Here is a 27,855-nt window from a genome sequence, read left to right as displayed (position 1 = left end):
AAAAAATTATAAGTGTACTTTTCATCACTATAGTTGGTGATCTCTTTACTTGAATGATTGAGTAATAGTCTCAGTTACGGTTACTGATAAAAAATTCCTCAATACAAAACAATACTCACATTGCTTTGTTTCAACTTACGTATAGGCCATTGTTAATTATTGATCAGTCTTCATCAGATATACCAGTAATGCCGGCCCAGCAAGAGGCACGCGAAAGAAAAACAAATACTTTTAATTGTGATACTTGTGAATTTTATTTTATTAAGGATACAAAGTTAAGAGAAAACAAAATTTATATACAATATAAGTAATATTCATATATATGTGATGAATGCAATCTTAACGAGAAGACATGGCCTTGGTGACAACTCTCTTCAAACCAACTTCAGCCTTTCTCAATTCATCAGCAGATGGGTCTTCGATTTGCAAAGCAGCCAAAGCATCGGACAAAGCAGCTTCGATCTTGGACTTGGAACCTCTCTTCAATTTAGAAGATAAGACTGGGTCAGTGACAGTTTGTTCGATGGAAGCAACGTAGGATTCCAATCTTTGTCTAGCTTCGTGCTTCTTAGCAAAAGCTTCATCGGCGGCCTTGAACTCTTCGGCTTGGTTAACCATCTTTTCAATTTCTTCAGAAGACAATCTACCAACAGCGTTAGAGATAGTGATGTTAGAGGACTTACCGGTAGACTTTTCGACTGCAGTAACCTTCAAGATACCGTTAGCGTCCACTTCGAAGATAGCTTCCAAGACTGGTTCACCAGCTGGCATCATTGGGATGTTCTTCAAGTCGAATTCACCCAACAAAGTGTTTTCTTTACAGTTGACACGCTCACCTTGGTAGACTGGGAATTGAACAGTGGTTTGGTTGTCAGCACAGGTGGTGAAAGTTCTTCTCTTGATTGTTGGAACAGTAGTGTTTCTTGGGACAACAATACCGAACATGTCACCTTGCATACCAACACCTAGGGATAATGGAGCAACATCTAACAACAATAAGTCCTTGGTTTCGTCAGATGTGGATTGACCAGTCAAGATAGCACCTTGAACAGCAGCACCGTAAGCAACAGCTTCATCTGGGTTAATAGACTTTTCCAATTGCTTACCGTCAAAGAAGTCAGACAACAACTTTTGGACCTTTGGAATTCTGGTAGAACCACCAACCAAGACAACTTCGTCGATTTGAGACTTAGAGATCTTAGCGTCCTTCAAAACTTGTTCAACAGGCTCCAAAGTAGACTTGAACAATGGAGCATTCAAGTCTTCGAATCTAGCTCTGGTCAAAGAGGATTCGAAATCTTCACCATCGAACAAAGAGTCGACTTCAACGGTGGTTTGAGTGACAGAAGATAAGGTTCTCTTAGCTCTTTCAGCAGCGGTTCTCAATCTTCTCAAAGCTCTGGCATCATCGGAGATGTCCAAACCAGTCTTCTTCTTGAATTCGGCTTTGAAATGTTCCAACAAGTTGGTGTCGAAATCTTGACCACCCAAATGAGTGTTACCGGAGGTAGATTTAACAGTGTAAACACCACCAGCAATGTGCAACAAGGAAACATCGAAAGTACCACCACCCAAATCGAAAATCAAAACATGTCTTTCCTTTTCGGACTTACCAGCACCTAGACCGTAAGCAATAGCAGCGGCAGTAGGTTCGTTGATGATACGCAAAACGTTCAAACCAGAAATGGCACCAGCATCCTTGGTAGCTTGTCTTTGAGCATCGTTAAAGTAAGCTGGGACAGTAATAACGGCCTTTTCAACCTTCTTACCAATCTTAGCTTCAGCAATTTCCTTCATCTTGGTCAAAACCATAGCGGAAATTTCTTGTGGGGAGAAAGTCTTGGTTTCTTCCAAGTATTGGACTTCAATGACTGGGTTGCCATCGACGTCGATAACCTTGAAAGGCCAAGTCTTCATGTCCTTTTGGACAGACTCATCGTCAAATCTTCTACCAATCAAACGCTTAGCATCGAAGACAGTGTTTCTTGGGTTCAAAGCAGCTTGGTTCTTGGCAGCATCACCAATCAATCTTTCTTCTGGAGTGAAAGCAACGAAAGATGGTGTGACTCTGTTACCTTGTTCGTTGGCAATAATTTCAACGGAGGATTCGTAAGTAGCAACACAAGAGTAGGTTGTACCTAAATCGATACCGATAGCACCTTGGAAAACACCTTCAGCCATTTTGTTCAATTAAAATACTGTAATGATCTTGGTACGTTTGAAATTCCAAAAGCAAGAAACATTTTTAAAGAAGGAAAAGCAAAGTGACAATAACTAACTAATCTTTATATAAAAAGAGATGAGTACTTCAAAAGAAACGTCGAGCGAGCGAGGATGAAAAATTTTTCTTTTTTTTTTTTTTTTTTTTTTTAGTTGCGTGCCATAAAAAATTGCATTATTTCCTAAATCCGTTTAACATGATCATACACAACTGAGGTGTATGGGCTATGTTCCCATGACAACGAAACCAGAATTTAGTTATAAGGATGAATAAGTAATATTGTTGAAAGAATGCACAATTAGGAACTTTTATGTAACTGTCTATTGGTTAGCAGAAAGACTGTTAAGATACTTGGCGGCATGATAGATAAATAAGAACTGATCCTTCGTCTGCACCATCTTCATTCTTTGCGAACGCAACTGTAACACGATCTGCTCGATCAAATCCCGTGTGTACTCCTCTGTAGCCCCGACCGAATGCCTTGAGCGTTCTGTAATATTTTTGAAATCCAAAGTATCATGCATAAGGTGGTCTAGGGCAATGAATGTCCCTGTTCTGCCTACGCCTGCGGAACAGTGTACTATAATGGGGTTCCCGCGGGAATTCAAGCTGTGGGAATGAGCGCATAATTCCATTATGGGTACCACTTCCTCTGGTTTGTTCATATCTTTCCAAAGGTCGAAGTAAAAATGGTGAACAGTCTTGACGGGTCCTACACGAGGGTCCGCAGGCGTGAGTCTAATGTCGGTGACCGTATAATAGTCCTTCACCTTATGTACATTAACAAATTCTATTTTCAAGTCAGAGGGGAACTGAGTCATATCACTGGCGCCACCCGGACTTTCCCATTGCGATGCGATTCTAACCATATCGTCCTCACCGCCGCGAGGCCAGTACTGGTAGCACTTCTCCCTGTTGTATTCGACCAGGGGAGTGACCATCACAATGACAATATTGTCTAAAGGACAGTTATGATAACACATTTGCCAAAACTGATCCCATGTTTTTCGCGTCGGACCTTGCGTGGCAATATAGTATCCTGGCTCGATGCTCTGTCCAGGAACGTCCACTTTGACGTACGAGGCATTGATGTAGTCATTCCCTGACTGCGTCTTCAAATGGACGCGGTTCCTTTCATACGGCATAATGTTAACGTACCTATTCCTAGCGTCGTTACGAGATTCTATGCTCACCCCTAATGACCATCGTGAATTCACCGTGCCATTTGTAGCTTCCCTTAATCTCCCGTCTTCTTGATTTTGTATGAACTTGAATTTGCCTAGTAAATCCGTATCACGTTGCCTAATATACCATGGTGCAGCTGCCATCTCCACTATTCGCAAACTACTACCAACGAGCGCTTTTCCCAACTCCTCCTCGATGAACCCTTTTCTCAATAAATGTAAATATAGTCCTCTTCCTCTTTATAGTGTACAAATGAAATTTCCTAATACAAGAAACCCTAATAATACCCTAGCTATATATTCTCTTAACCTAGAAAATGCAAAGAAAATAAAATGGATAACCTAAAAAGAATGAACAATAAACCTGACGTCCAAGATTAGATTCCGGATAAGACTTTCCAATGAGCAAGATCTGGAAGTGAAAGACGATATAATATTATCGAAGATGATTATATATCGACGTGCGTATAGAAACGTGCAGAAGGACGGTTTTAAGCGCCGACAACAGTTTAATCAATCTAAAGTTCATCTTTCCTTACTTTGTGCTCCATTAAAAAAAGCATATACAGTATAGTGCTGGAATTGTAATAGTGCCCTCATGAAAAGATATGAGCGAGATCGAAGTCCCACTCCTGATCCTGACATTGTGAAGGGTTCATACTCCCAAACGTCGCTTAGGTCGCTACATGAACTGAATTATAGAAACCCTGCCGGCACAAGTGGTCTTGGCTTTGCAGGAAGTCCACAACAATCAGTGGCATCCTTATCGCAAATGCGGCTCGAAAATTTGACTAAGGACAAACATTGGGAGGAAGTGGAGGACTTTGGACTGGAAGAGCTAAGAGATGGGTTTTTTGATGCTGCTTTTACCAAGCCAGATAGCAAAGCTAGGTCTCCTAACAGCGATATCGATGACGAGAATGGCGCCGCAAAGAAAAAATTGCAATCTACTTTTACCAAGTTTTCCCAATATATCTGGACTGTTATCTACAGGCCTGTCGTTCATTTCCCTAGAGATATTAGAAAAAATGGTGTATCCATATTCAAGTTTTTCATTGCCTATTTCATTGCTATCGTGATTTGCGTTATCAGGCCTTCTGGTAAGTGGGTTGGCCATGAATTCAGGTATTTCCTACCCATCGCAGTGCTTATACATCATCCAGTTAGAAATATTGGTGTTCAACTGGAGATGACTGCAAGCTCCATAATCGGCGCAAGTTTTGGCCTTGGATGGTCGGCTTTGGCCTGGTACGTTTCCACAGCGACAAAGCCAACCGCAAACTACCAGGGAGGTATTCTATTTCAAAGTCTCACCATGGCCCTCTTATTTGCCATTTGGCTAAGGTCTGTTTATCGTCGATTCTTTTATGTCACAACTTCGTTTTCCATGTCAATTATATTCACCCATACGGTTCGGTTAGCCTCATCTAAGGATGATTTGAAATGGCAAATTTTTTGGGATTTTGGAATTTCCTACCTCTTCGGCCTTTTACTATCCCTCCTGGTTTGCGTATGTGTATCACCACATAGTGGTAATGCCGAATTAATGGAACATTATAACGAGTGTTTACAGACCGCAAAAGCCTTTTTGATGGCACTAGTAGATACTGAGTTGATAAACTCCAAAGAGCAAATATACCTGGCCCAGGTAAAAATGGTGAAAACTCTAAACATTGATCTATCTCAGGGTTTTAGAGATTTTGTTAACCAGTTAACAATTTCCAGGTTTGAACTTCAGTCATTGAAGAGTTTAAGGAATTCATTAACTGCCATGGAAACTTCTTTGAGAGTATTACCCATTGCACCTAAAATTTTTAACGATGTTGAATTGAAAAAGATGTATGAAGAACTAGAGAAATATAGATCAGACTCCGCTAGTCCGAGCAAAGAAGCGAGCGCTAGTCCTCAATTCTCGGGCATTCCATCAAGAGAAAATACGCCCAATGCTTTTAAGCCAATCGTTCCGGGGCTTCTGAAAAATGAAATCTACATCAATGCTTTGAAAGCATCCTTCTCCAAAGGCATCTTCAACTTAATATTAGAGATGATCTTCGTTTTGGAAAATTTATCAAGAGTACTAAAGAAATATGAGTCTCCAAATCAAAAAAACAATTTAGATGAATGTGCCAAGATATTAAGCCGCTCGCATTCGAAATTAAAGAGGAAAATTTACAAATTAGATGTCTGTTACAAGGATTTTGTAAATTCTAGTTTTTTTTCTCAGGAACTGTTAAATGATGAAGAGTCTGTCGATATTTTCCTTTTCCTAAGATATTTGAGAAATTCCGCAAGGCAACTAGTAACTGTTATCCATGATTGCCAAATTTTGGGCGAAAATATTCACTGGAGAATTGCTCTCCCATCGTATCCACTATCTCGTGCTCTGACAAGGTTGCCCAAACAATGTGTTCTCGATGAAGGTGCAGGAAACGTCCTTCATTATTTTGAAGCCAAACGTGATGTCGATGAAATTTTTGAAAGGGTATATAATACTTACACGTCGAGACACAAATATAACAAATGTGAAGAAGAAGCACTGATGCTCGATTCAAAAAATGACGACGGGAAATCACAGGACCGTAATAAGCACATTATTTCCATAAGAGCAATTGATCATAATGACTTCAACTTTCATACAACTCAGAACCCTTGGAGGTTTAAACTATGGAAATTAAGTAGGATTTTATCCGGTGATGAATGCAAATGGACCTTAAAAGTTACTTTCTGTATGATATTTTTGTGTTTACCAACTTGGTTACCTGAATCGTACCACTGGTATCAAGAATTCCATTGTTGGTGGGCCCCACTCACGTTTTACTTATTAGCTCATAGGAGATATTCCGGTAACTGGGCGTTAGTGATGAGAAGACTAATCTGTGGTATAGTAGGTATCTTTTGGGGGTGGGCTGCCAACCAATCCAGACATTTTGGAAGCCCATATGTGATTTGTACGTTTGCCGGACTGATTGTGGTCCCGTTCAGCATCAACTTTCTTGTCTATAGAAACACCAAATCGAGCTTCACTGCATTAATGTGTTTTACCGTGATTGCTCTCGAACCATACAGCAAGCCTGATAGACAGTATAATTTAACCACCGCTGGAATATGGAAATCTACGTGGGTTACAGGCTTGGCACTAATTATCGGGATTTTGGTTTCGATTCCTATCAATTGGATAGTGTGGCCATTTAGGGCTAGGACAGAACTAAGGGATAGTATGTCATCTTTACTGGCACATTTGGGCCAATCTTACCAAACCGTGGCGGACCGTTACTTATACAGAGATGCAGACGACGCACCTACTGATTTAACTTTCGCATTCTCTCACATCCGTGAAGTCAGACTGACTCAGAGTCTTGAAGCAATCAGAGAACTTTTGAAAAAGGCTCGCCATGAACCGATCATTATTTCCAACTTCAATCCGGAGAAGTACGCAGGTCTAATCGATTCATGTCATTTTTTGTTATCTAAGATCATTGAAGCGAGAATTTCAGGTGCATTTTTTGAAATTTGGGATCAGGATTTTGATATCGAAACCACGAGAGCCTTACTATCGCTACGGAGGGATAGTGTCTCATCAGTGATTTTCGTTTTTTACATTTTATCCAATTGTTTCAGATCAAAAAACAAGATTCCGCGATACCTGCCAAATCCAATTATGTCACGTAAAAAACTTTACCACTTCATAAAGAAATTCAGTGAAATGAAGGACCAATCACATTCGAATTTAAACTCGGGAGGCAATTCTATGGAGAAGAACCTATTCAAGAAAATATACCAACAGAAGGCATCGAGTTCAGGGCAACAACAGTTGCCATTGCCTTCAGTTGCAAACAGCTCTGAAATAGATAGTGAAAAAATGCATTGGACAGAAGTCCACGGCATTGCATTTGCGAGAGCTTTTACGGATATTTCTGAAGCCCTGTTCCAGGTAGAGAGCTGTGCAAAGGATATACTAGGCGAAGAAAACTTCTAAAATGCGTCTTTGAATATATGTATAGGAAGTTTTTTTATTATCAATAATATTAAAATTTACAAAAAATAGCGGAGGGAGATGTGTTGTTTATCTCAAAACGTACTTATCTGTATACTTTTCTGCTCAAAAAAAAAAAAGGAAATGAACGAGAACCAGTGCAGCACTGATCACAATCCAATTCAGTACTTTGTAGTTATAGATTTTTTTTGCAGAAACATGGCCAAAATAGTGTATAATGAAAAAATTGGAGTTCACTGTCTAAATGTACCACCTTAGTTTTTAGAAGACATGGTGGAGTCAACAGCATGGTAAATGACAATCAAAGTCATCATCACGACACCGAATGTGATGGCCAAGGAGTTCAGCTGTTCATCCGAGATCATCTTTTGCTTGCTCTGTATTGGGTTCGCCACCGACTTGCAATTGTAACTCATGTTTGCTTGGAAAAACTCTTGTTTATTAAGCTTTCTTCCTAAAAATCCGAGGCTTCACCAAATCGGCCGATTACCCGGGATTCATATATCTTGAATAAACCATTTTATTATATCTTACTATATAGTAAATGTACAGTCTTGTCTCTACTATGACCTATGCCACATGCTGCAGTTACTGCTACCATGTATCACCCCATTCGGCTCGATCCATGCAATTATTCGATATTTTAGTACGTAGTGTGGGGAAATTACCTTCTTTAAAACTTCATCTTCTTTTTTGTCATGTCTTTGTTTATATCATTCACATCACTGGTTGGAAGCTCTTCATTGTTTGAATTGGAGTTACCGTTTTGTCCCAATGTAGTGGTGCGAGGAGAGATACCGCTGTTGCGTCGCCTCTTTGCGTGCAAGGGCTCACTCCCGATGTCCTTCTTGTCGGCGTCAATGTATGCACTTAGAGCAGTCACAGGACTATCAATGTTTTTTTCAATTTGGAACTTTCGAAGGTTTTTCAAAGTAGACATGACGGTACTTATTTGCATGACTCTCATTAACCCTTCTTGGGTGCCGAATACGGAGACGTTTCTAAATACGTCAAAATATGATCTTAGTTGTGTTATGGCTTCGAAATTTGGAGGTACATTCGTTCCATTATTTTCTGCAAAGGAATTTGCTTGGTCTTTAACGTCTTCTTGTTTCAATTTAGAGAATATCTGCTCAATTTCTGCTGACTTTGTCTCATCACCCAAAAGTCGTTCCACTGCATTCCATTCAATATCAGGGACAAAACTATGCATTGATACGTCCAACCAATTAATTTTCAAGTCCAAATCGAAGGCACCTTTCATTTGGGCAAAATGCGTAATATATGAACCATCAGGATAATAATAGGCAAATGTAACGCGAGGGCAGTTGAAGAAAATCGTAGAATTACTTAGCACTTGTGTTTTTAATTGTAAGACTTTAACTTCCATTCTTACAATGCCAAATCTGCCTAATGTAGAGCAAATAACTGGGAACACCGGGATGATAAATTCAAATTCTCTATAATCTGTCATAGACTTTTTACTATACCTGATAACTGCATCAGGGGTAAAAATATCTGATATAAGTTCTGTCCAAAAAGACAGCAGGCCAATTTTACCCATCGCCGTATTAACTTCATTTATTATTTCGTACAATTTCAACATCGCCAAATTAGATAAGTATTTTCTTACATGGTATGGCACCCGTAGCATTGATAAAGATGAATGGGATGCAGACTGTGGCATCGGAGCAGTTGCCGTTGCTGCCGTTGTCATGGGATGAGGAAAGGATGCTACCGGTGTATACATTGGCATAGACCCGCCGTTAGCACCTCCGGTTGCATTCGCATTTTGTGCGGAGCTATGGAAAGACTGGGTCACTTGTGGCACCTGGTTAAACGCCTGCTGGTCAGTTGAAGGCTGTGGAAATTGACCCCCCTGTGGTTGACCTGGAAACGGCACTTGTTGTGGATAAACTGTGGGCGGTATATTCTGCTGCGCGGTGGGAGGAAAGTTAATATTTCCATTTGGGTAGGGAGTGCTATTATTCACAATGTACGGCATCGGCACAGCTTGAGGAGGTGGTTGCGGTGGGCCTTGGTACATAGTTCAGATAATCTTTGCTTTCCTTCTGCCTTATTAACAGTATCCAGTGTTGTCTTTATTACTCCATAGCTAATATTTTTAGTCCAGGCGGGAAGCCCCACAAGATGAGAAAAGAAATCCGAGAGGCTTAAACAACAATATATGGGGCAAAATTCTACTCCATATAAAGGGAGGCGCATTTACAAGAAATAGTTCAGAACTTTCCATCAGCTGGTCGTATTAAAATCAATTTATTCTGCTCAGATCTACTGTTCAATTTCTCAGATATAAGCTGCACTGTTTTAGCATAGTTTCACAAGAGTCATCCATACATCCCCTTGATGAGTAAGATACTGTTTTGCAAATCTAAAGTGTTCGTACACCCAACAAGTGATACCAGGGATAATGTTGCCGGTTTTCTGCTACTCACCTTGGAACCCAACAAGTTGTCTCATCAAGCCATTCTTCAATATATCCCGGAATCTGGATTATCTACATTAGAGATATCAAAACTATTAAAACATGAAACTAAAGTCGGCATGTGTCCAACTTCTACATCATTCGTTGTTGAAAATTCAATAAACTTTAGCAATCTAATCAATACCTCCTCGGGCCAAGCTTTCGAAATTTCTCTCTCACAAATATATTGCATCCAATTTAGGCCCCCTAGCCCAAATGGCTGGTATGTTGGATCTTTAGTTATATATCCTTTGACAGAACAATTTACGGGATTTCAACCCCCTGTCTTATTCTTTCATGACCAGCTCTGCCCATCAACTACGGACAAGTTAAAAAGACTACGTAAATCTATGAACCCATTCGATGACTCAGATGAATTGTATTGGGGTGGCGTAGATTTGAGAAACAAAATCAATGAATTGATGGAACTGAAGAAATCAAACTTAGAACCAGAATTTTGGTTGGTAAATCCTTCCTTGAATGATTTGAGAAATTTTGTTTCCAAGGATCTATTGGAAAGTTATAACAATGCAAAAAAAAATAGTTTTGAACCGGCTACTGCCGGCGTGACACTAAACGAGAAATTCCAAGAATGGAAATGGAACGTAATGAGCAAGATAGCAGACGTGACTACCAAATCCACCAATTTTATTGATAGTTGGCTGACTAATAACTCACCTATACAAAAATCACAAATTGACAATGAATACTTACAAAAGCTTCTGAACAATGAAAAGGTCAAACAAATTGAGCAGGATTATGACTCTGCAAGAGTGTATTTGGCAAACTGGTCATTGGGGGTAAAACAAGAAGCTGAGAGATATCAAAAGCAGAACAAGCTCTTTGATTCGTATAGGAATAACATTTTTAACGACCTAAATCTAACTGATGAATTAAATGATACAGAAATAAATAATGCCCTGCAAAGACAATTTCCTTTAACGGAAGCGAAATGGAATTCGCTATGGGATGAGAACGATGGGAGGCTGAGAGTCACGGTAAACGAAGTTAAGGATTTCATATTCCATGGTGGGTTAGAAAATGACAGTTTGCGAGGAAAAGTTTGGGGTTTTCTCTTAGAGATATACCCATGGGATTCTTCTCAAGATGAGAGAATACAAATCGATCAAACTTTAGCGACTGAATACGATCAATTAAAACTAACCTGGTCAAAGGATTTTTTACAATTTGACGATGAAGATGAAGAGGAATACTGGAACGATCAATTATTTAGAATATCTAAGGATGTGAGACGCTGTGATAGAAACTTGGGCATATTCCAATACAACACCACCGATGGATTACCACCGCCACAAGAGCCCCCCGCAAATGAAAATAACAATACCGACTCCGAGCCCACTAATGACGAGAGCGATGATGCAGACGATGAAGTCAAAAACCCACATTTGATACATTTGCAAAACATTCTTATCACTTATAATGTTTACAACACAAACTTAGGCTACGTGCAGGGGATGACTGATCTTTTGTCGCCTATTTACGTCATCATGAAGGATGAATGGAAAGCGTTTTGGTGCTTCACCCATTTCATGGATATTATGGAAAGAAATTTTTTAAGGGACCAGAGTGGCATTCACGAACAAATGTTAACCCTCGTGGAGTTAGTTCAATTAATGCTACCAGATTTGAGCGAACATCTCAACAAGTGCGATTCAGGAAATTTGTTCTTTTGCTTTAGAATGCTTTTAGTATGGTTCAAGAGGGAATTCGAAATGGAAGATATTTTGCATATTTGGGAGAATTTTTGGACTTTCTACTACAGTTCACAATTCCAATTATTCTTCATGTTGGCCATCTTACAAAAAAACTCACAGGCTATTTTACAGCATCTAAACCAGTTCGACCAGATATTAAAATTTTTCAATGAACTTAACGGGAAGTTGGACTGGAATGACCTGATGGTTAGAGCGGAGCTTTTGTTCAAGAAGTTTGAGAAAATGATGCACGTCATGGAAAGAGATTTACAAAACGTATCATCTTCTTCCTCCTCCTCCTCTACCAACGTATTGCCTTGTCAGAGTGAAAGGTTGACCCTGCTTCTTTCGAAGAAACCTATTATAAAACATGAAGGACAAAGGAGCAAGAATTCCGTTAAATAGTGGTAAATAAAAAGGGAACTTACATATTGAATACCGGAGATATAATTCGTTTATGCCACATAAATTATCAACACCTCCGTAACCCGCCCGAAACGGAAAAACTGAAAGAAAAATTACATAAAAAGTTTAATATTTTTTATCAAATTTAATTGAACCTATATTTAGGAATATTATTGTCTTGAATTTCTAAATCGGTTGGGTTGGTCGATACTTGTGCTCTGGATCATCGATACTCAGTGTCGTGCAATAATTTCATTTCTTTAAAAAAAGTCAAAAGAAATAGCAACTCGCTTTCCCGAAAATAAGAAAATACACACAATAATGTCTACTATTCCCTCAGAAATCATCAATTGGACCATCTTAAATGAAATCATATCAATGGATGACGATGATTCTGATTTTTCCAAAGGTTTAATTATCCAATTTATCGACCAGGCACAAACAACTTTTGCTCAGATGCAACGACAGCTGGACGGTGAAAAAAATCTTACCGAACTAGACAATCTGGGACATTTCTTAAAGGGTTCTTCCGCTGCGTTGGGCCTACAAAGAATTGCCTGGGTTTGCGAGAGAATTCAAAACTTGGGGAGAAAGATGGAACATTTCTTCCCTAACAAGACCGAATTGGTTAATACTCTAAGCGATAAATCGATTATTAACGGAATCAATATTGATGCAGATGATGAAGAAATAAAGATACAAGTGGACGATAAAGACGAGGATTCCATATATCTGATCTTGATAGCTAAAGCTTTGAACCAGTCTAGGTTAGAGTTCAAACTGGCGAGAATTGAGTTATCTAAATACTACAACACAAAGCTATAATTGTCATCATCTTATTCACGCCTCCGGAAAATCCGTTTTTTCCTTGGAAAAAATATATCTACAATATTTATATATATGTGTATATCAAATCATACAACTTACATAACATCAACGAACCTATGTATTTCTTCTTCGTTAAAAAAGCGGTTCTATCACAAGATTGCCTGCTTTTAGCCCTCTGTAGCTCATTGTTTGGTCATGGTGTAGATGTCACCAAGTTTATCAATGTAAAATTTAGGTCTTGGATAATCACGTGAAATCTTCAAGGCTCTCTCCTCTGTTTCAATACCACTTAAAACCAGCAGCGTGCCACCTAACCCACCTTCAACACCAAATTTCATATCAGTATTTAGCCTATCACCAACCATACAGCACTTTGACCTATCCAGGTTGAATGCTGATATAATGCTATTTAGCATATTTTGATTTGGCTTACCACAGTATGATGGTCTCCTGTTAGATGAGAATGCCAACGATTCAATCATAGAACCTGCACCAGGAAATGTATATCCCTTTTGCGGGAAGGTAGAATCGACATTTGTACCAACAAAGTGAACAGAATCCTTTTGTAAATATTGTAGTGTAACAGCCAAACGGTGGTAGTTTACCTTCGTATCTAACCCAGCAATAACACAGCTAACATCCTTATCAAGACCGTCTACTAAAAATGGTGATTCAGCTGCATCAAATCGCGTATCTAATCTGGAATCAGTGCCTCCAAGAGACTCGTAACCCATTAGCTTCAATTCTTCACCAATACCGCTTTCTCCAAATACCCATACTTTATCCTTACCAGGTTTTAATTTTAAAAAATCACGTACATAAACAGCTGATGCATAGCCAGAAGTGAAAATTTGTTCTTCTTTCACATCAATACCAAAGGAAGCAAACTTTTTGGTGTATGCTAAACGAGACTTTGTAGAGTTGTTGGTAACAAAGATCAGTTGTTTACCCAACTGTTTCAAAAGGTTAAGAATTTCTAGGGTGTATGGTAATGCGTGGGAGCCCAACCATAAAACACCATCACAATCGAACAAAAATGTGTCATATCTGTCCAGAAATTCTTGAGCAATCTCTTTATTGGTTATCTTTATTGGTGCGCCTTGTTGAGCAGTCATTCTTCAAGTGCTATATTCTTTGTTAGAACAAGTTACAGATATCTTATTGTGATATGGCTCGAGCTAAATATTTATGTCTTCTTGTTATAAACCGATTGCGTCAATTACTTATTGAAAATTCACCAAAACGGAAAGAACCTTCACCGAAAAAAAACCGGAAAGTCAATAGATAAGGGACATCATTAATCTAGAATTGGCTTAATATTAACAACGTGCCAGAGGATAGTAGAGATGTCATCGCAATCTTTAACGTCTTCCTCTATAAAACTTAGTATATTAGGGAAGCATAGTATTCATATTCATATGGGTCTCTTCAAAGAACCATATCCGGTGAGATAACATGGGTACAATCCTCTTTTAAATTCTTATACAAATGATTGCGTTTAACAATCTACTTGCTATCCATATCTAAATGTGTATATAAATATATGGCTATTCTTGTCTATAGGTCAAGCCGCTTATATCAATGACGATGCCATGTATAAATCGTCGAGGTTAAGTAAATCGGAACCCAGGTCATGGACAATTTGGTGAGAAATAGTTTTCACCAGGTTAGATGGCCAGGTTGGAGCTCCCCAAATTCTTGTTTTGAGTTTCAGCGCATGAGCATCATCAATTAGGCTTTTAGCACAAGTAACCTCATTCGAATCCATGTGACCTCTTAGCGATACTTTCCAAGAATCAGAACCACAATGTTTCATTAACTGATTGAACGAAACTGTCGTAACTACAGAAAGCTTTGAGTATTTGGGCTCCAAACTTAACAACGGCGCATCCAAAAATGCAAATCTTTGATATGACTCAAAATAACCGTCATCATTTCCATTATCTAAGATTTCTAATGATGTTGGGTAGTTGCCTGTTAATACTATAGTAACAGGTCTCCAAACAATTTCATTCTTTTTCATATCATAATACGTCAAATATCCGGAATCAATCAGAGATTTAAGATACTGTTGCATCAGCAATTTATAAGTTAGTTCGTTATCGTCCGATTTGAAATCAATATAAAAGAACAGTGAAGTTTCTGGCGAATTGAAGAATACACCATTTTTGCGATCGGAGTCTGAATCTTGACAATTCACCTCATCTAAAATCTCCAAGAGTGGGTCTGTGTATAGCTTATCCAGTGTCAATTCAACTGGGTCCAAATACGCTTCATTATGGCCTACGGCTAGGATCTTTTCATCTATATTCCACACGTCGGCTTCAGTACTTCTGGCTCCATAAGCCAGGCCTTCAAAGAGCGGCAATTTCCTCCAGTAGTCATTATGAGAATGAACTGGCATCGGATTAACATCCTTGTTCAACTTTGCAATAGCAGACTCTACAGGCAAGCACTTCTTTGAGCTGGCACGACGTAAGATATATTCTTTGAAAACATCATAATATAAAGAAACGTGCTTGTGATGATAGCTCCCCTCTGAGAAACCAAGAAATGCTAAGTTATCCTGGAAAAATTCCAAAAGATGGTGACCAGTCAACCCAAAGCTGTCAATATTCAATATTTTTTGATCCTTTAACTTCTCCCAATCAGTTAATGAAGGATTTCTTCCTCTACTTGAAAACAGAGCACAGACAGCAATAGCGTATCCAGTAAGAATAGTTAGACAGCCTTTCAGTCCTAGCATCGCTTCACTCCGCTGATGTACTTATCTGTGATTGGTCTTATCTTGAGTCATGTTTTATGCCTATCCGTCGATTTATCACTCGGAAGGTTGAATAGTTTCGGATTATAAAAAGAGCCAAGATAAGGAACCCAAAACAGGCCATTTACGAAAGAACATCCCTTTATTGAATAATATTTGAGTTGGGCTGTCCTTCGACGAGGATATGACGAAAAGTGATTTATTATTTGATAAAGGCAATGACAAACATGCTGAATTTCTAGTTTTTTTTGGTACTTTTGTAGATACCCCTAAATTGGGAGAGCTGAGAATCAGAGAGAGAACGTCTGTTGGAGTTCTCGGTGGAATCATCAGATTTATCAACAGAAATTCATTTGATCCTATCAAGGATTGTTTAGCCTACGATAGTAGTTTATCGCCAGAGGATGTTACTGTGATTGACACAATTGGGGAAGATAAGACTCAACATAGCACCTTTTATTTCCCAGGCTTTATAGATACGCACAACCATGTCTCGCAATACCCCAATGTGGGTGTATTTGGAAATTCTACCCTGCTGGATTGGCTAGAGAAATATACATTCCCTATAGAAGCCGCATTAGCAAACGAAAACATTGCAAAAGAAGTTTACAATAAAGTAATAAGCAAGACGCTTTCTCATGGTACAACAACTGTGGCTTATTATAATACCATTGATCTCAAATCCACTAAGCTCTTGGCTCAGCTAAGCTCCTTATCGGGGCAGCGTGTTCTTGTTGGGAAGGTATGCATGGATGCCAATGGACCCGACTATTATATTGAAGATACTAAAACTTCTTTTGAAAGCACGGTAAAAGTTGTTAAATACATACGGGAAACCCTTTGTGACTCTCTCATAAACCCTATAGTGACACCAAGGTTTGCTCCCTCTTGTTCCAGAGAATTGATGCAACAATTGTCCAAGCTAGTGAAGGATGAGGACATACACGTGCAAACGCACTTGTCGGAAAATAAGGAGGAGATACAATGGGTTCAAGATTTGTTTCCTGAATGTGCAAACTATACTGATGTATACGACAAATACGGACTGCTCACAGAGAAAACAGTACTAGCACACTGTATTCATCTGACAGATGCCGAAGCGCGTGTGATTAAACAACGACGCTGTGGTATATCTCATTGTCCCATTTCTAACTCCTCTTTGACCTCAGGAGAGTGTAGGGTTCGATGGTTGCTGGACCAAGGGATAAAGGTTGGTCTAGGTACCGACGTTTCAGCTGGTCATTCTTGTAGCATACTGGCCACAGGAAGACAGGCTTTTGCAGTTTCAAGGCACTTGGCAATGAAAAAGACTGACCATGTGAAACTGTCAGTCTCTGAATGCCTATTTCTTGCTACAATGGGCGGAGCACAAGTCTTGCATATGGATGATACCTTGGGGACTTTTGAAGTGGGTAAGCAGTTTGACGCCCAAGTGATCGATACCGATGCTCCCGACTCAAACGTGGACATGTTTCATTGGCAGTTACAGGGGGAGGACGAAATGCAAGAGCAAATGCAAGATATTTATACAAACCCTCCGCTGCTTACCAAAGAAGACATAATCGCAAAATGGTTCTTTAACGGTGATGATCGTAACACCACTAAAGTTTGGGTAGCCGGTCACCAAGTTTACCAGGTTTAATTGTATATGTTTAGAGAACTACTATACCTCATTCCGAGTTTAATGAGCAACTCGAATATATGTACAATTTTCTTTTGCGTACCGCGCTTTAGCCGCCCATGTGCAATATAAAGATTGGGAACACAAAGAATTTGCAACTGCAAAGTATTGCAAAACTGAGTTCGAGACTTTGAATAAGATAGTTAAATACAAGAAATTTTCCGAATATGAATCATTGGTTAGCATTTTTGAATAAGCCTGAATCCTTGAAGGAACAAAATTCGGATTGCGACCAGCAGGAGGAGATGAGGAATGTTACGGGTGGCACTCTAACAAAATCTCCAGAAAATAGGCCTTTTCGAGGACGGCGTTCACAAAGCTGGATAGACTCAGAAGCACCGGCACCTAAATCCACTGAAAAGACTAATATACAGGGAAATGTATCTTCTGATATTATATCTAAATTGTCGAATAGGCGTTCTCGAAGGAATCGCTCAGAGAGTTGGGCAGGTTCAGAATCTTCCTCACCGTCTGGAAACATTAGCACATTGAAAAACCCTACTGAAGGAAATGCTCTAAAATCACCAAATAAATTTCTACAAAGGGGCGGTTTACCAACAGTAGGGATAGGCTCACAAGCTCTGTCACCTGCAGGAAAGCCTAGTACACTAGGAAATGTGAGTCCCGGTAAATTTACCACGTATAAGGTACAAAATAATACAGAAGTGAATAAATTTTCTTCTACACCTTCGAAACTCCCCATCAATTCCCACAAACCCGAAACAGTGACAAATGATGTGCATTATGTTGTGAGCAGCAGGAATTTGGAGGAAAACATAGACGTTGCGCATGTAGAGAACGTTTTTTGCTCATCTAAAACATCAGATGAAGAGCAGTCCGAATACATGAAATTAAGAGAAATTAGGCTATCCTCGTCCTCATATGGAGGGAGCATTTCAAAGGAAAACGATTTACCAAACATATTGGAGGAACTTCTGTCTAATAATAAAGAGATCAAAGCATTAAGGAAAAGACTTGATGAAAAGGATGACAGGATTCAAGAACCAGTGGAACTTAAAGACTTGAATGATGCTAAACTTCGAAAAATTGAACACTTACAAAAAGTATTACATGATGAAAGGAAAGCTGCATCAAAAAGGCTTCACATCGTTCAAGATCAGTTTCGTAAAGAAATTACAAAAATTAGAGAGGAAGAAGTTTCAAAATTTCAAAACAAAAACGCTAGCAAGGAGGAGAGAAGTAACGTGGTAAGTGGTGTAACTAGGTGTAAAGCTTTCTCTCAAAGAAATATTTTAGTCTCGGAACTATACAGGAAGCAAAGGCAAATCTTAAGCTTGCAGCAAGAGAATGATAACTTCTTAAAAGATATTAAGGAATCGAAAGATTCTATAGTAAAGATACAGTCTGAAGTTGAAATACTGAAAAGCAATTTGCAACTGTCTCAAGATGAAAATAAAAAATTAAAAGATAATGGTTCATTTTACGAGAAAAGGTTAAATGACGTTTATAGCTATATGCAAAACCTTTCGCTTTTTGAAAAAGACTTTGGTAAGTTTATACTAGAAGAAATGAAACATGGCCATGCTCCTTCGATGTTCCAAAGCCGTTTTACCAAGTTTTATCCGGATTTTCAAGATATTAAAAATTTTGAAAACACGGAGCAATATAAGCAATTAAAAGGAAAGATACAACTTTTGGAAAAGAATGAACGTATACGTCTTGAAAAAATTATTTCTGTCTTTAAGCTAATTAGTGAAAGATTACATTTTATGCAACAACAGCATGGTCAAAAAATACAATATCTTCAAAAAGAAGCGTTAACAAAAGAACAGCAGTTTCGTTTGGAGAAAAGAAGATGGCATGATATTTTGAATCTCAAGGAGGAGAACTCCCAAAAGCTGAAGAGTGAACTAAGTGAAAAATTAATACTAAGTGAAAAAATTCAGAAAAATGCAGAGGATAAATTAAACGATTACATGAATGAACACAAAGAAATTGTTGAGAAGCTTCAGAATCAATCTTTGGTTATTGGAAAACTGAACGCTCAAATTCATGAGTCAGATAACACACATAGGAAAATTACTGACGAGCTAGCTGGAAAACAAAGTGAAATACTCAAACTCAAAGAAACGATTCGGTCACTCAAAGAAGATGTACACCAAGAAAAGCTGAACTTGAAAAAGTTATATGGTGATCCTTTTACCGAACTTAATTTCGAAACCGTAGGAAAATCTTTCCCACATATAACGAAGGAAAAATACAACTCCTTGAGTCTTGATATTCTGACAGACCTCACCTATGTGCAATCGCAAAATCTGATAAAAAATTTATTAATTGTGTTGGATATCCCACTAAAAACCTTCTTAAAAATTGTACCAACAATTGTCATTCAACTTAGATGTGAACTTACACTTCTCACAAAATTTGCCAATGATTTGAACCTTAAAGTTTTTGGTAAACAGTTAGATTTCAAAAGTAGAAGAAAGGTCGCGATGAATGAGTTTTTAAACAATCATGATATTGCTGAAGTAAAGCATCCTCTTGAGTATGATTTGCAAGCGTTGTTTAAGTATTTCTTTTCATAGCTTAGAATCTTTTTTTAGTTAAAACTAACATATGAATAGTGTCATTGATGATTATTCAGAGAATGAATAATCACCGCTGGAAGTGAGTAGAGAAAATCAAATCACGCCATATAGGGCATAAAGGCGAAATGCCGCCATTTAATATTTCTTTTCTGAAGTTTTGTTTTTAGATCCTTCTGAAGGATTCCATCTTGCTAGCTGACCTCTTGGGCCCTTGCAAGAACAATGTACTTTTTGATCTGCTCTCAAGGGCGTTCTAAAAAAAACACAAGATTCACACCAAAAGGTGAGTAATACAATGATACAAATGATTATAATTACATAATAATGTTACAATTTCTAATTTCATTTTAGCCAGAATATACTACGTTGTATAATAATAAAATAATGTCCATTTTCATAGCATTCTGGTGAAGATTTTCTTTAAAGTAGGTAAAAAAAAAAGAAGTAAAGGACGTTGAAAAGAACGGCAAACCTCAAAATCTAAAGGAAAGAGGAAGAGAGAATGAAAATGAGGAAAGGATTATGGTTACTGCCTATTATTTGTTTACTTCACCTTGTATGACCGTGGTAGTCGAATCTTTAACCGTGACAGGAGTTTTTATATCACATTCGGAATAATCGATTGTTTTATCTTGCATAATGGTGGAAATAAAATGGTTTATTGATTCGTAGTCATTTAATTTTTGTAACTGCACATCTTTTAAAAGATTCATTAAGAATTTTGGAACCATTGCCATTTCTTCATTGTGAGTGATCAGGTAATCAACAATCTCAATAGCCAAAAAGTAATTTTCTCCTTTGTTTTGAGCGAATGAGTCAACCAAACCTGATTCCGGTTCGTCCGGGACGTTATCATTGGAGATTTCTTTATGGCGTAAATACAAGATATTAGGTGTTATGACTGTGGATAGATTGTGAATGTCCATTTTTGATCCCATTTCATTCTCAATGTAAGAGAAGGAAGATGTCCAATGCAGAAATGACAAAAGTGCCTCCAGTAAATTGCGGCTGTAAGTGGGTAATAAAGAATATATTAACAATATAACACGCTGTTTCTCATCCTCTGAATCGATTTTCGCAGCTTTAATCCATAATTCATATAAGTCTGTTGATAAAATCGGTTGGGGAAGTTCTCTAATGAATTTTTTCAGAAGAGCGGACAATTGAATTGCATTTTCTTTTGAGAAGTCAGGCGCTTCTGTCGGATTACTATCAATGGTAGCAGTTAATTCTCTCAGTCTTCTGATGTTTCCATTTTTCCTGAAAATGCCTTCCACTGACATATCCATCTGCCTCAAAGATGATATTAGCTCGTCAATAATTATGGGAATTCTGATTTTTACAGGCCCAACGCCTAAATCAGAATCAACACCCCATTTCTCGCACAATACATCTAAAGGAGTCCCAAAAACTGTCTTAGTGATGGTCTTTTTAGGCTCCATGCTCATCATAATTTTCATTCTGTTCCAAAAGCTGCCTGTGACTTGTTTTTCATTCGAAAAGACCATAGAAACCAAGTTATTATAATCGGGATCAGTCTTCGATATCAGTTGTTTACCAGCTAGCAGTGATAAACTGATAGCCCTTATTGTCGAGAGTTCTATAGCATTTAATTCTGAGTAATAAACCCCGCTTTTCTTGGGAACAATATTCGAAGTTTCGTCATCCGTTTCTTTCAGCTTTTTGAAGTGTGCAAAAGCGTTAGGTCTTAGCTCTCTTGCTTGTTCAGCGGCGACAATGCGTGAAATGTCATCTAGCGTCAATGTCTTAGTATTGCTGAAAACGTTTTCGCGTGTGCTCACTTGCTGACTGGATGATAGGTCATCTGTCTGAATTACAAGATTTTTGCTATCTCCTTGCTTCCTTGGATCATTCAAATCCGTCTCAGCAGTTTCCAATATCACTGATTTTCTAGCTTGTTGTTTGTTATGAGTAACTCGAACACTTTCTCTTCTTGATCTCAATCTTTTAATGTCATTTAGTGTTCTAATGTAAGTCTGTTCCTTCAGCATAGTACTCTGTAAAGAGTTCCTGCCAACTTTATTAGATGCTCTCGATTTCAACATGACCGTTCTTGATTTAACTAGCGCAATTTTCAAAAGAAAAATTAGTTGTGCCAGCTTAGTGACAAATTTGAAACCGGGCACAGAAGCTGGATCATCAATTGAACAGTGAGAACATAGAATTCTTTTTTTTTCTTTATTAAAGGTCGGATCTGTCAAACTCCTCGGATTGATATTCTTATGACATGAACAACAAGTAAAACAGGCAATATGCCATCTGTGCTCATAAAATTGAATGCATTCCTCCTGTATGTATTTATTGCATCCAGCGCAACTATCTGTGGCGTTAACAGGAGTCTTGATATATTGAAACGGGTTATTTTCAAAAAGCTCATTCTTTTCTACTTCTCTTAAAAATCGTAGCAGCGGATTAACGGAACGAGTCACTTTGTTGTTTTCTAGAGCCGTGTATAATCCAAACCTAGTTAATAGTTTTAGAAAATGGGCTAATCCGGTGATAACAGACATGAAAGATGAAATTGTAATAGTTTCGTTTTTGTTTTCTGTCCCTAGCTTTCTCAACAGTTGTAAATATATCATTATTTTTGTCGAAAGATTTTTTGGAAACTTGCTGTATTTGTTGACAGCTATGACGTTATTTTCAGTGCATTCTAATTCACTATTAACGGACATGTTTTTGTTCGTCGAGAAGTTGAAAGTGTCCAGCCCCCTGAAAAGGCAGTCAATTTTCAGTACCAATAGGCCCGTAGACTCTATGCCCTTTAACTGATCATTGCTTGTCAAGTACTGAAACATATCAGAGATGCAGGAAGCTGCTTCTTCCTCGAATCGATATAAAACCGACCACGTTTTAGATAGAATAAAGTTAAACGCCTGCATTTGTTTTTCTAACTCGTAGGCGGTTGGGTTTATATCTTTGTCTCCGGCATTTGGGTTATATTCTAACTTGGGAAGGTACTGCAAACCAACAGTTTCCGCTGCTAAATTTACATGCCAATATTTATGAATCCCATAACATTCTGGGTGCCAACAATGTATTTCTTCGCCTTTGGGAAACTCGATATATTGGTCTGATATTGGGAATCCGCACCCTTTACAACGTTTGGAGAAATACTTGAGAAAATGGTACTTACAATATAATTGATTTTCGTACATGAAGCATTTCTTCACACCACAAGGAGTAGCACATATTGTACAAGAAAAATGCTCTTCATCGTATCTGTAACCGAATGCGGTATAATATAGCCCACGTAGTGGAGTATCACATACATGACATAACAAGTTATGTCTTTTAAAATAATCGTATTGGCATAACAATATAGGCTCACTTGTCCTGTCTATTTGATATGGGAAGTACTTAGGCTTCAAAGGTTTTTGACAGTCTTGGCAGGTAAAACAACTTTCATGATAGTATTTACCGAGGGCCTTTAAAGTTGTCTTCGTTCGTTGGCTATCTTGTACAACTGGTTTGTTACAACGGGCGCATATTTTCTTCTGATTCTTCACCTGCACGGTCATCGAAGATGCAGTATTCACCGATCGATAACCAGCAGAATTTTGAATCATGGCTTACCTCCGGTAGTTGTTGTTCAATAATTTGTCTGCTCTTTTTGGGATTTAAATAAATACGATTTGGTATATCTGGGATAAAGACCTAAAAACAATGTTAAAGCAAAGACGAATAGCGTTTTGAATGAAAAGCCCAATTGCTGGTTTCTAGCAAGAACAGCCTTGGTTGGCTCGAGAGAAAGGATTTACATACTTTAAATTCTCAAATGACGTTTCAGATCCTGTTGTTATTTGTTTTCCATTTTGTTTACATCTTCCGTGCCCATCAATACCCGGCATACTTTGAAGACAAAAAAGACACATTTGTAAAGATAAGGATATACTTGCCAAGATTGATTTTTCTTCAGTAAAAATCTAGTGGGAGGTATTGCAGCGATGGGATATTTCTCAAACATTAATTTAAGTTTGCAAGTGAGGTACGTTGCAGAAAAGCGGATGACAACGAGAAGGAATTCAAATGTAAATAACAGATGCAGGGTTCTTGATATATTTGCCTCTTATACTCCCTTAGTTCACAAGCTAATTGAGTACAACATGGTGAGTACAACATGGAGGCCGCCCATGTTGATTATATTCCGGTTGTAGAGTGTCCTTCTATGGATTACATTGATTGCCTATGATTTTGTTTCGGAGTGCTTGTCGTTTCCCATTCTTTCTGAGAATGCTTGAGTATTTACTTTAGAGTGCAGCTTTTTGCGTTTCTTTTCTTGACTGTTCAACAATCAATGTTGCTAAAGGCAATAGCTAAGTATAACCTCGCCTTAAACCAATCTTATCACCCTTTGTATTTGTTTGCAGCTATTTCCTACTTCCAAAATCATCAATCTCTTTGGTACTGGAATCACAGGCGACTTGGAATGCCTTTTCTTGTTCTCCAGTGGTCGATGACTAAGCAAATGGTATGACAATATGGCAAATTTGTTATACAAAAAGGGAGCTAAATAGAGCCAAACTTTTTAATATCTGATTTACACGCTATAGCAATCCACATAAGTGTCCCGCTGTTCGTTCAAGAAGTATGACATCATCCTAACTGGTAAGAAAAAGCGTTTCTAATACAGAGTTGGAAGCTGAAAATTCTGATAAAATGCCAATTTCGTGGATTTTGAACCTACTCTTCATTATCATGTTACAATTTAGGACGAATAATAAAGAACTATCGGTCAGGAGTTATTAAACATTCCGTAGAAGTGTTTTTACAACTATTTTAGGGCTAGTTAAAGCTGTTTATGAGATGCAGTCAAAAAAGCGTAACTTTAGTTTCCCAAAATAGATAGATGAAACTGAAGACCTCAAGAACAGTTTTTGCTTCTAAAGGCGTCCTAAGTGAATTCTCCTGTATACAAGCTATCGAGTAAGAATACGTAATAATCCATATCCATATCTGTCGCTCTTATGGTAGAGTTGTGGTTTAATAAACAAAAGTTAGGTGACACCATTATCCAAATTTCCGAGCATGGACAATTGTTGAACTCGACAGAATCGGTTCTTAGACAAGAAATGTATAATTTTTATGGCTTTTTGTATGTAGCGGCTTGATGATCATTGTTAATTAAACATCTCACAAAAGCTAAGAAGGAATCCGAAAAAAGGGAGGCACACGTAGACTATTTGTACGCCCATGAAAGTTACCAAGCCTTGCATTAGTGTTGCCGGGGTTGATAAAAAAAAACATGGCCACTTCGTGAGAAGCCAAAGCATAGTATCACTATTTTCTATAAATCTAAAGTATTTCACCTGCTCATAAATCAGTATACTGTGCCGCATACCACTTCTGGCTTCCTAATGTAACGTAGTATATTTCACGTTCGCTTATGGATACCATTGGCCTATTAAGGCACTTGAAACGCATTAAATCAGTGGTAACAATCTTTGCGAAAAAGAGCCGTGGGCGACGCATTTCTGCGTTCGAGTTTAATATGCTTCGAAGCTGTAATTGATGAGACTGTCCTGTCTAACATAAAACCTTGGTGATTAACATGTAATCGCACCTATTTTTTAGAAATCAATGAAATTGGTGACAAAGTATGGATATTTGATTAGTGTTTATTCTATATATTTGTACTATTGGCAATTATCATAATGGTTCCAGCCTCCTTAGTAAGTTACTCACTGTTTCATTGATGAGTCCCACCAATGAGTTGTATTTTCATAGTCCTTTCTCTCAGGCAACTCAAAGTTCTGCCTGACTATCTAGTATTATATATATTAGAAACAGTGAAAAGGATATGGTGGCCACTGCGACTGTCATTCAAAAACACGAAACCTTGAAATTTATGCAATTGTGTAGATCACAAGCATGAACAGTATGATAAATTTGATAAGGGAATAAGAAGGTCTTGGATTATGTATTCCCGCATTGGTTTCTGTCCCTTTTCCTTGCATATAACCACAAGAATAAAAGTCATATGAGTCATAGCTTGAATTGGTATAGCCCATCGTACCGCAAGTAAACGTTTGTGGACTTGGATCAGGCTGTTGGGTAAGAAAAGTATGATAAAAAACTAAGAAATTTGGGTTCTTTTCTTTAATAATTTCCTTTCCTTGAGTCACCCCGCAGTCATAAAGTTCTTTTGGCGTATAAGTTTGGTTGATGTAGCCCTTCGTACCGCACTTGAATAATAGAGGATTCTCACCAGTTACATTCATTTTTTTTTATGTCTCTATTAAAAATTGACCTTGGAGGTAATGTGAAAATTGCTAGTAAAACTGTTTGAAACAGTATATCTACAACTGTTTCTCTTTGCCCTTGCTGCTACGTCTTTCATCGATACACCGCTATACAACCACTTCTTATATGCGAGAGTCACATATCAAGTGGTTGTAAAACAGTCAACACATTTAACTCAAAAAGTAAAAGGTGAAAAGGCGCCTTTTTCATTCTCTAAGAAAATACGCAGCGGGCAGAAGGGTCTTTCCGCAGGCAACTGGGTCGAGGATATAAAAAAAGCCTCTAAATGTTGAACCCTGAATAATTTAGAGGCTTTTTGGTTAAGCCTCTTCAATGGTCCAGCGATATTCAAGAACAAAGAGTTTTAAAAGGAATGACAGCCTGTGTTAAGACTCTTATTAATACTTACAATGAAAGTGTACTCTACCTTGATCGTGGAGACGAGCAGACAGATCAAATCGTGGGATGAGATGCTTTCTCCGGTATTGTCAAGGCAAAAGGAGACACATGACTCGAATAAGCGAAACTGTTCTTTAAAATTATCAGCAGGGTGTCTGGATGTTTTGTTCGAAAATAGAAGCCAACGACCAGTACAAGAGGCTTCCGGTATAATGATGCTAATGTACATTCTTATACGCTCTAATGTCTTTCAATCCTTTCTAATTGTGCACTGTTTAAAAAAAAAGAAAAGAGAAAAGGAAAAATACCATTTTAGTGGTATGGTAAAGATCTGGGAATGAACTGAATTCGGTCTACTCTGGGCAAGTCAAAAATGTTGATACATCTTATATGCTAGCGACTTTATTTCCTTATTTATAATTTATTGCTATATTCGTTGAATGAACCAGTTTCAATCTTTCTACACCTTGTTGCTTAGAAAGATATGGATGATAATTGACTCTCTTTTTCAAAATCAACGCAGCATTGGTTCTTTTCTGAGGCTCTCGAGTCAAGGGTTTTTTTTTTGGCAAGAACTACTCCACTCAAGCTTTTCCACGCCATGGTGTAATATGCATAAGAAACAAATATTGTAAGCTCTTGTTCCTTTCAGGTATGAAATCATTGACCAAAACAACGACAATTCTAAACCGAATATGTAGTACACTAAACAGATCTTAGATCACTATTCTTGAAGTCGTCTTTTCAGATTTGGATATTGACACATTACGAGTAAGAAAGCTGCAATTAGCCTATACTGTAAATATGATTCTTGAACGCGCACCTGAATTTTTTTATAGATTAGGGCCGAACTTAAAATGTTGCCTTCAAAGTTAATTTGTATCAAAATTCTGAGCCAATTTGGTGTCCACGTTGCCCTATCTTCATGATCTACTAAAGTTGGATGCTCGCTTTCTGCTGCATGGCCATTGATGACCAGGCTGTCAATAATTTCGTTCTGAGCCTCCATGGCTTTGAAGAGTTGTCCGTTGGCGAGACTGGAGGAAGAGGCAGATTGATATGACCGTAGTCTTATGCCACCTTGACGGCTACCAAAGAATGCTAAATAAGTCCGATCTTATTAAATCATGAGAATAGGTTATGGTGACTAAAAATTTGTACGTCATTCAACCATTAGTAATCAATTTTTAATATTAGGCATAGTCCCATTTCATTGGCTCTTTTCTAATTGCATATCCTTTAAAATCCGCTTCCAACAGTGAAAATAAACTTAGTAAGAAAATCTAGTTTCAAGGCCCAACTAGTTTGCATTGAATGTACTCAAAAAAAATAAGGGGCAAAGCTTCCAACCATATAAAATTATCAC

The 27,855-nt window shown here is 38.1% G+C and overlaps 12 protein-coding genes across 12 annotated transcripts; 5 read left to right on the top strand and 7 right to left on the bottom strand.

The window, feature by feature from the left end:
- Nucleotides 1-339: 339 nt before the first annotated feature.
- Nucleotides 340-2,181, bottom strand: SSB1 (Hsp70 family ATPase SSB1; the record flags this gene model as incomplete). Its single annotated transcript, XM_033909161.1, has 1 exon — nucleotides 340-2,181. The coding sequence occupies one exon, from the start codon at nucleotides 2,179-2,181 to the stop codon at nucleotides 340-342; it is 1,842 nt and encodes a 613-aa protein (XP_033765052.1).
- A 360-nt stretch (nucleotides 2,182-2,541) lies between these two features.
- On the bottom strand, nucleotides 2,542-3,549 carry PTP1 (tyrosine protein phosphatase PTP1; the record flags this gene model as incomplete). The annotated part of the gene is made up of 1 exon (XM_033909160.1): nucleotides 2,542-3,549. One exon carries the CDS (start codon nucleotides 3,547-3,549, stop codon nucleotides 2,542-2,544), a length of 1,008 nt encoding a protein of 335 aa, XP_033765051.1.
- A 454-nt stretch (nucleotides 3,550-4,003) lies between these two features.
- Nucleotides 4,004-7,381, top strand: BRE4 (Bre4p; the record flags this gene model as incomplete). The annotated part of the gene is made up of 1 exon (XM_033909159.1): nucleotides 4,004-7,381. The coding sequence occupies one exon, from the start codon at nucleotides 4,004-4,006 to the stop codon at nucleotides 7,379-7,381; it is 3,378 nt and encodes a 1,125-aa protein (XP_033765050.1).
- Nucleotides 7,382-8,072: 691 nt separating this feature from the next.
- On the bottom strand, nucleotides 8,073-9,446 carry MFG1 (Mfg1p; the record flags this gene model as incomplete). Its single annotated transcript, XM_033909158.1, has 1 exon — nucleotides 8,073-9,446. The coding sequence occupies one exon, from the start codon at nucleotides 9,444-9,446 to the stop codon at nucleotides 8,073-8,075; it is 1,374 nt and encodes a 457-aa protein (XP_033765049.1).
- A 320-nt stretch (nucleotides 9,447-9,766) lies between these two features.
- Nucleotides 9,767-12,004, top strand: GYP7 (GTPase-activating protein GYP7; the record flags this gene model as incomplete). Its single annotated transcript, XM_033909157.1, has 1 exon — nucleotides 9,767-12,004. The coding sequence occupies one exon, from the start codon at nucleotides 9,767-9,769 to the stop codon at nucleotides 12,002-12,004; it is 2,238 nt and encodes a 745-aa protein (XP_033765048.1).
- A 321-nt stretch (nucleotides 12,005-12,325) lies between these two features.
- Nucleotides 12,326-12,829, top strand: YPD1 (Ypd1p; the record flags this gene model as incomplete). Its single annotated transcript, XM_033909156.1, has 1 exon — nucleotides 12,326-12,829. One exon carries the CDS (start codon nucleotides 12,326-12,328, stop codon nucleotides 12,827-12,829), a length of 504 nt encoding a protein of 167 aa, XP_033765047.1.
- A 185-nt stretch (nucleotides 12,830-13,014) lies between these two features.
- On the bottom strand, nucleotides 13,015-13,947 carry PHO13 (4-nitrophenylphosphatase; the record flags this gene model as incomplete). The annotated part of the gene is made up of 1 exon (XM_033909155.1): nucleotides 13,015-13,947. The coding sequence occupies one exon, from the start codon at nucleotides 13,945-13,947 to the stop codon at nucleotides 13,015-13,017; it is 933 nt and encodes a 310-aa protein (XP_033765046.1).
- A 458-nt stretch (nucleotides 13,948-14,405) lies between these two features.
- On the bottom strand, nucleotides 14,406-15,578 carry AIM6 (Aim6p; the record flags this gene model as incomplete). The annotated part of the gene is made up of 1 exon (XM_033909154.1): nucleotides 14,406-15,578. The coding sequence occupies one exon, from the start codon at nucleotides 15,576-15,578 to the stop codon at nucleotides 14,406-14,408; it is 1,173 nt and encodes a 390-aa protein (XP_033765045.1).
- Nucleotides 15,579-15,780: 202 nt separating this feature from the next.
- Nucleotides 15,781-17,238, top strand: GUD1 (guanine deaminase; the record flags this gene model as incomplete). The annotated part of the gene is made up of 1 exon (XM_033909153.1): nucleotides 15,781-17,238. The coding sequence occupies one exon, from the start codon at nucleotides 15,781-15,783 to the stop codon at nucleotides 17,236-17,238; it is 1,458 nt and encodes a 485-aa protein (XP_033765044.1).
- Nucleotides 17,239-17,444: 206 nt separating this feature from the next.
- ADY3 (Ady3p) lies at nucleotides 17,445-19,823 on the top strand (the record flags this gene model as incomplete). The annotated part of the gene is made up of 1 exon (XM_033909152.1): nucleotides 17,445-19,823. The coding sequence occupies one exon, from the start codon at nucleotides 17,445-17,447 to the stop codon at nucleotides 19,821-19,823; it is 2,379 nt and encodes a 792-aa protein (XP_033765043.1).
- A 539-nt stretch (nucleotides 19,824-20,362) lies between these two features.
- On the bottom strand, nucleotides 20,363-23,416 carry LRG1 (GTPase-activating protein LRG1; the record flags this gene model as incomplete). The annotated part of the gene is made up of 1 exon (XM_033909151.1): nucleotides 20,363-23,416. The coding sequence occupies one exon, from the start codon at nucleotides 23,414-23,416 to the stop codon at nucleotides 20,363-20,365; it is 3,054 nt and encodes a 1,017-aa protein (XP_033765042.1).
- Nucleotides 23,417-25,693: 2,277 nt separating this feature from the next.
- On the bottom strand, nucleotides 25,694-26,068 carry SPAR_D00080 (uncharacterized protein; the record flags this gene model as incomplete). Its single annotated transcript, XM_033909150.1, has 1 exon — nucleotides 25,694-26,068. The coding sequence occupies one exon, from the start codon at nucleotides 26,066-26,068 to the stop codon at nucleotides 25,694-25,696; it is 375 nt and encodes a 124-aa protein (XP_033765041.1).
- Nucleotides 26,069-27,855: the final 1,787 nt, after the last annotated feature.

Source organism: Saccharomyces paradoxus, chromosome IV (genome assembly GCF_002079055.1).
Source record: "Saccharomyces paradoxus chromosome IV, complete sequence".
Classification (NCBI taxonomy): domain Eukaryota; kingdom Fungi; phylum Ascomycota; class Saccharomycetes; order Saccharomycetales; family Saccharomycetaceae; genus Saccharomyces; species Saccharomyces paradoxus.
The sequence above is the reverse complement of the archived record's forward strand: the minus strand, read 5'-3'. Positions and strand labels throughout refer to the sequence as shown.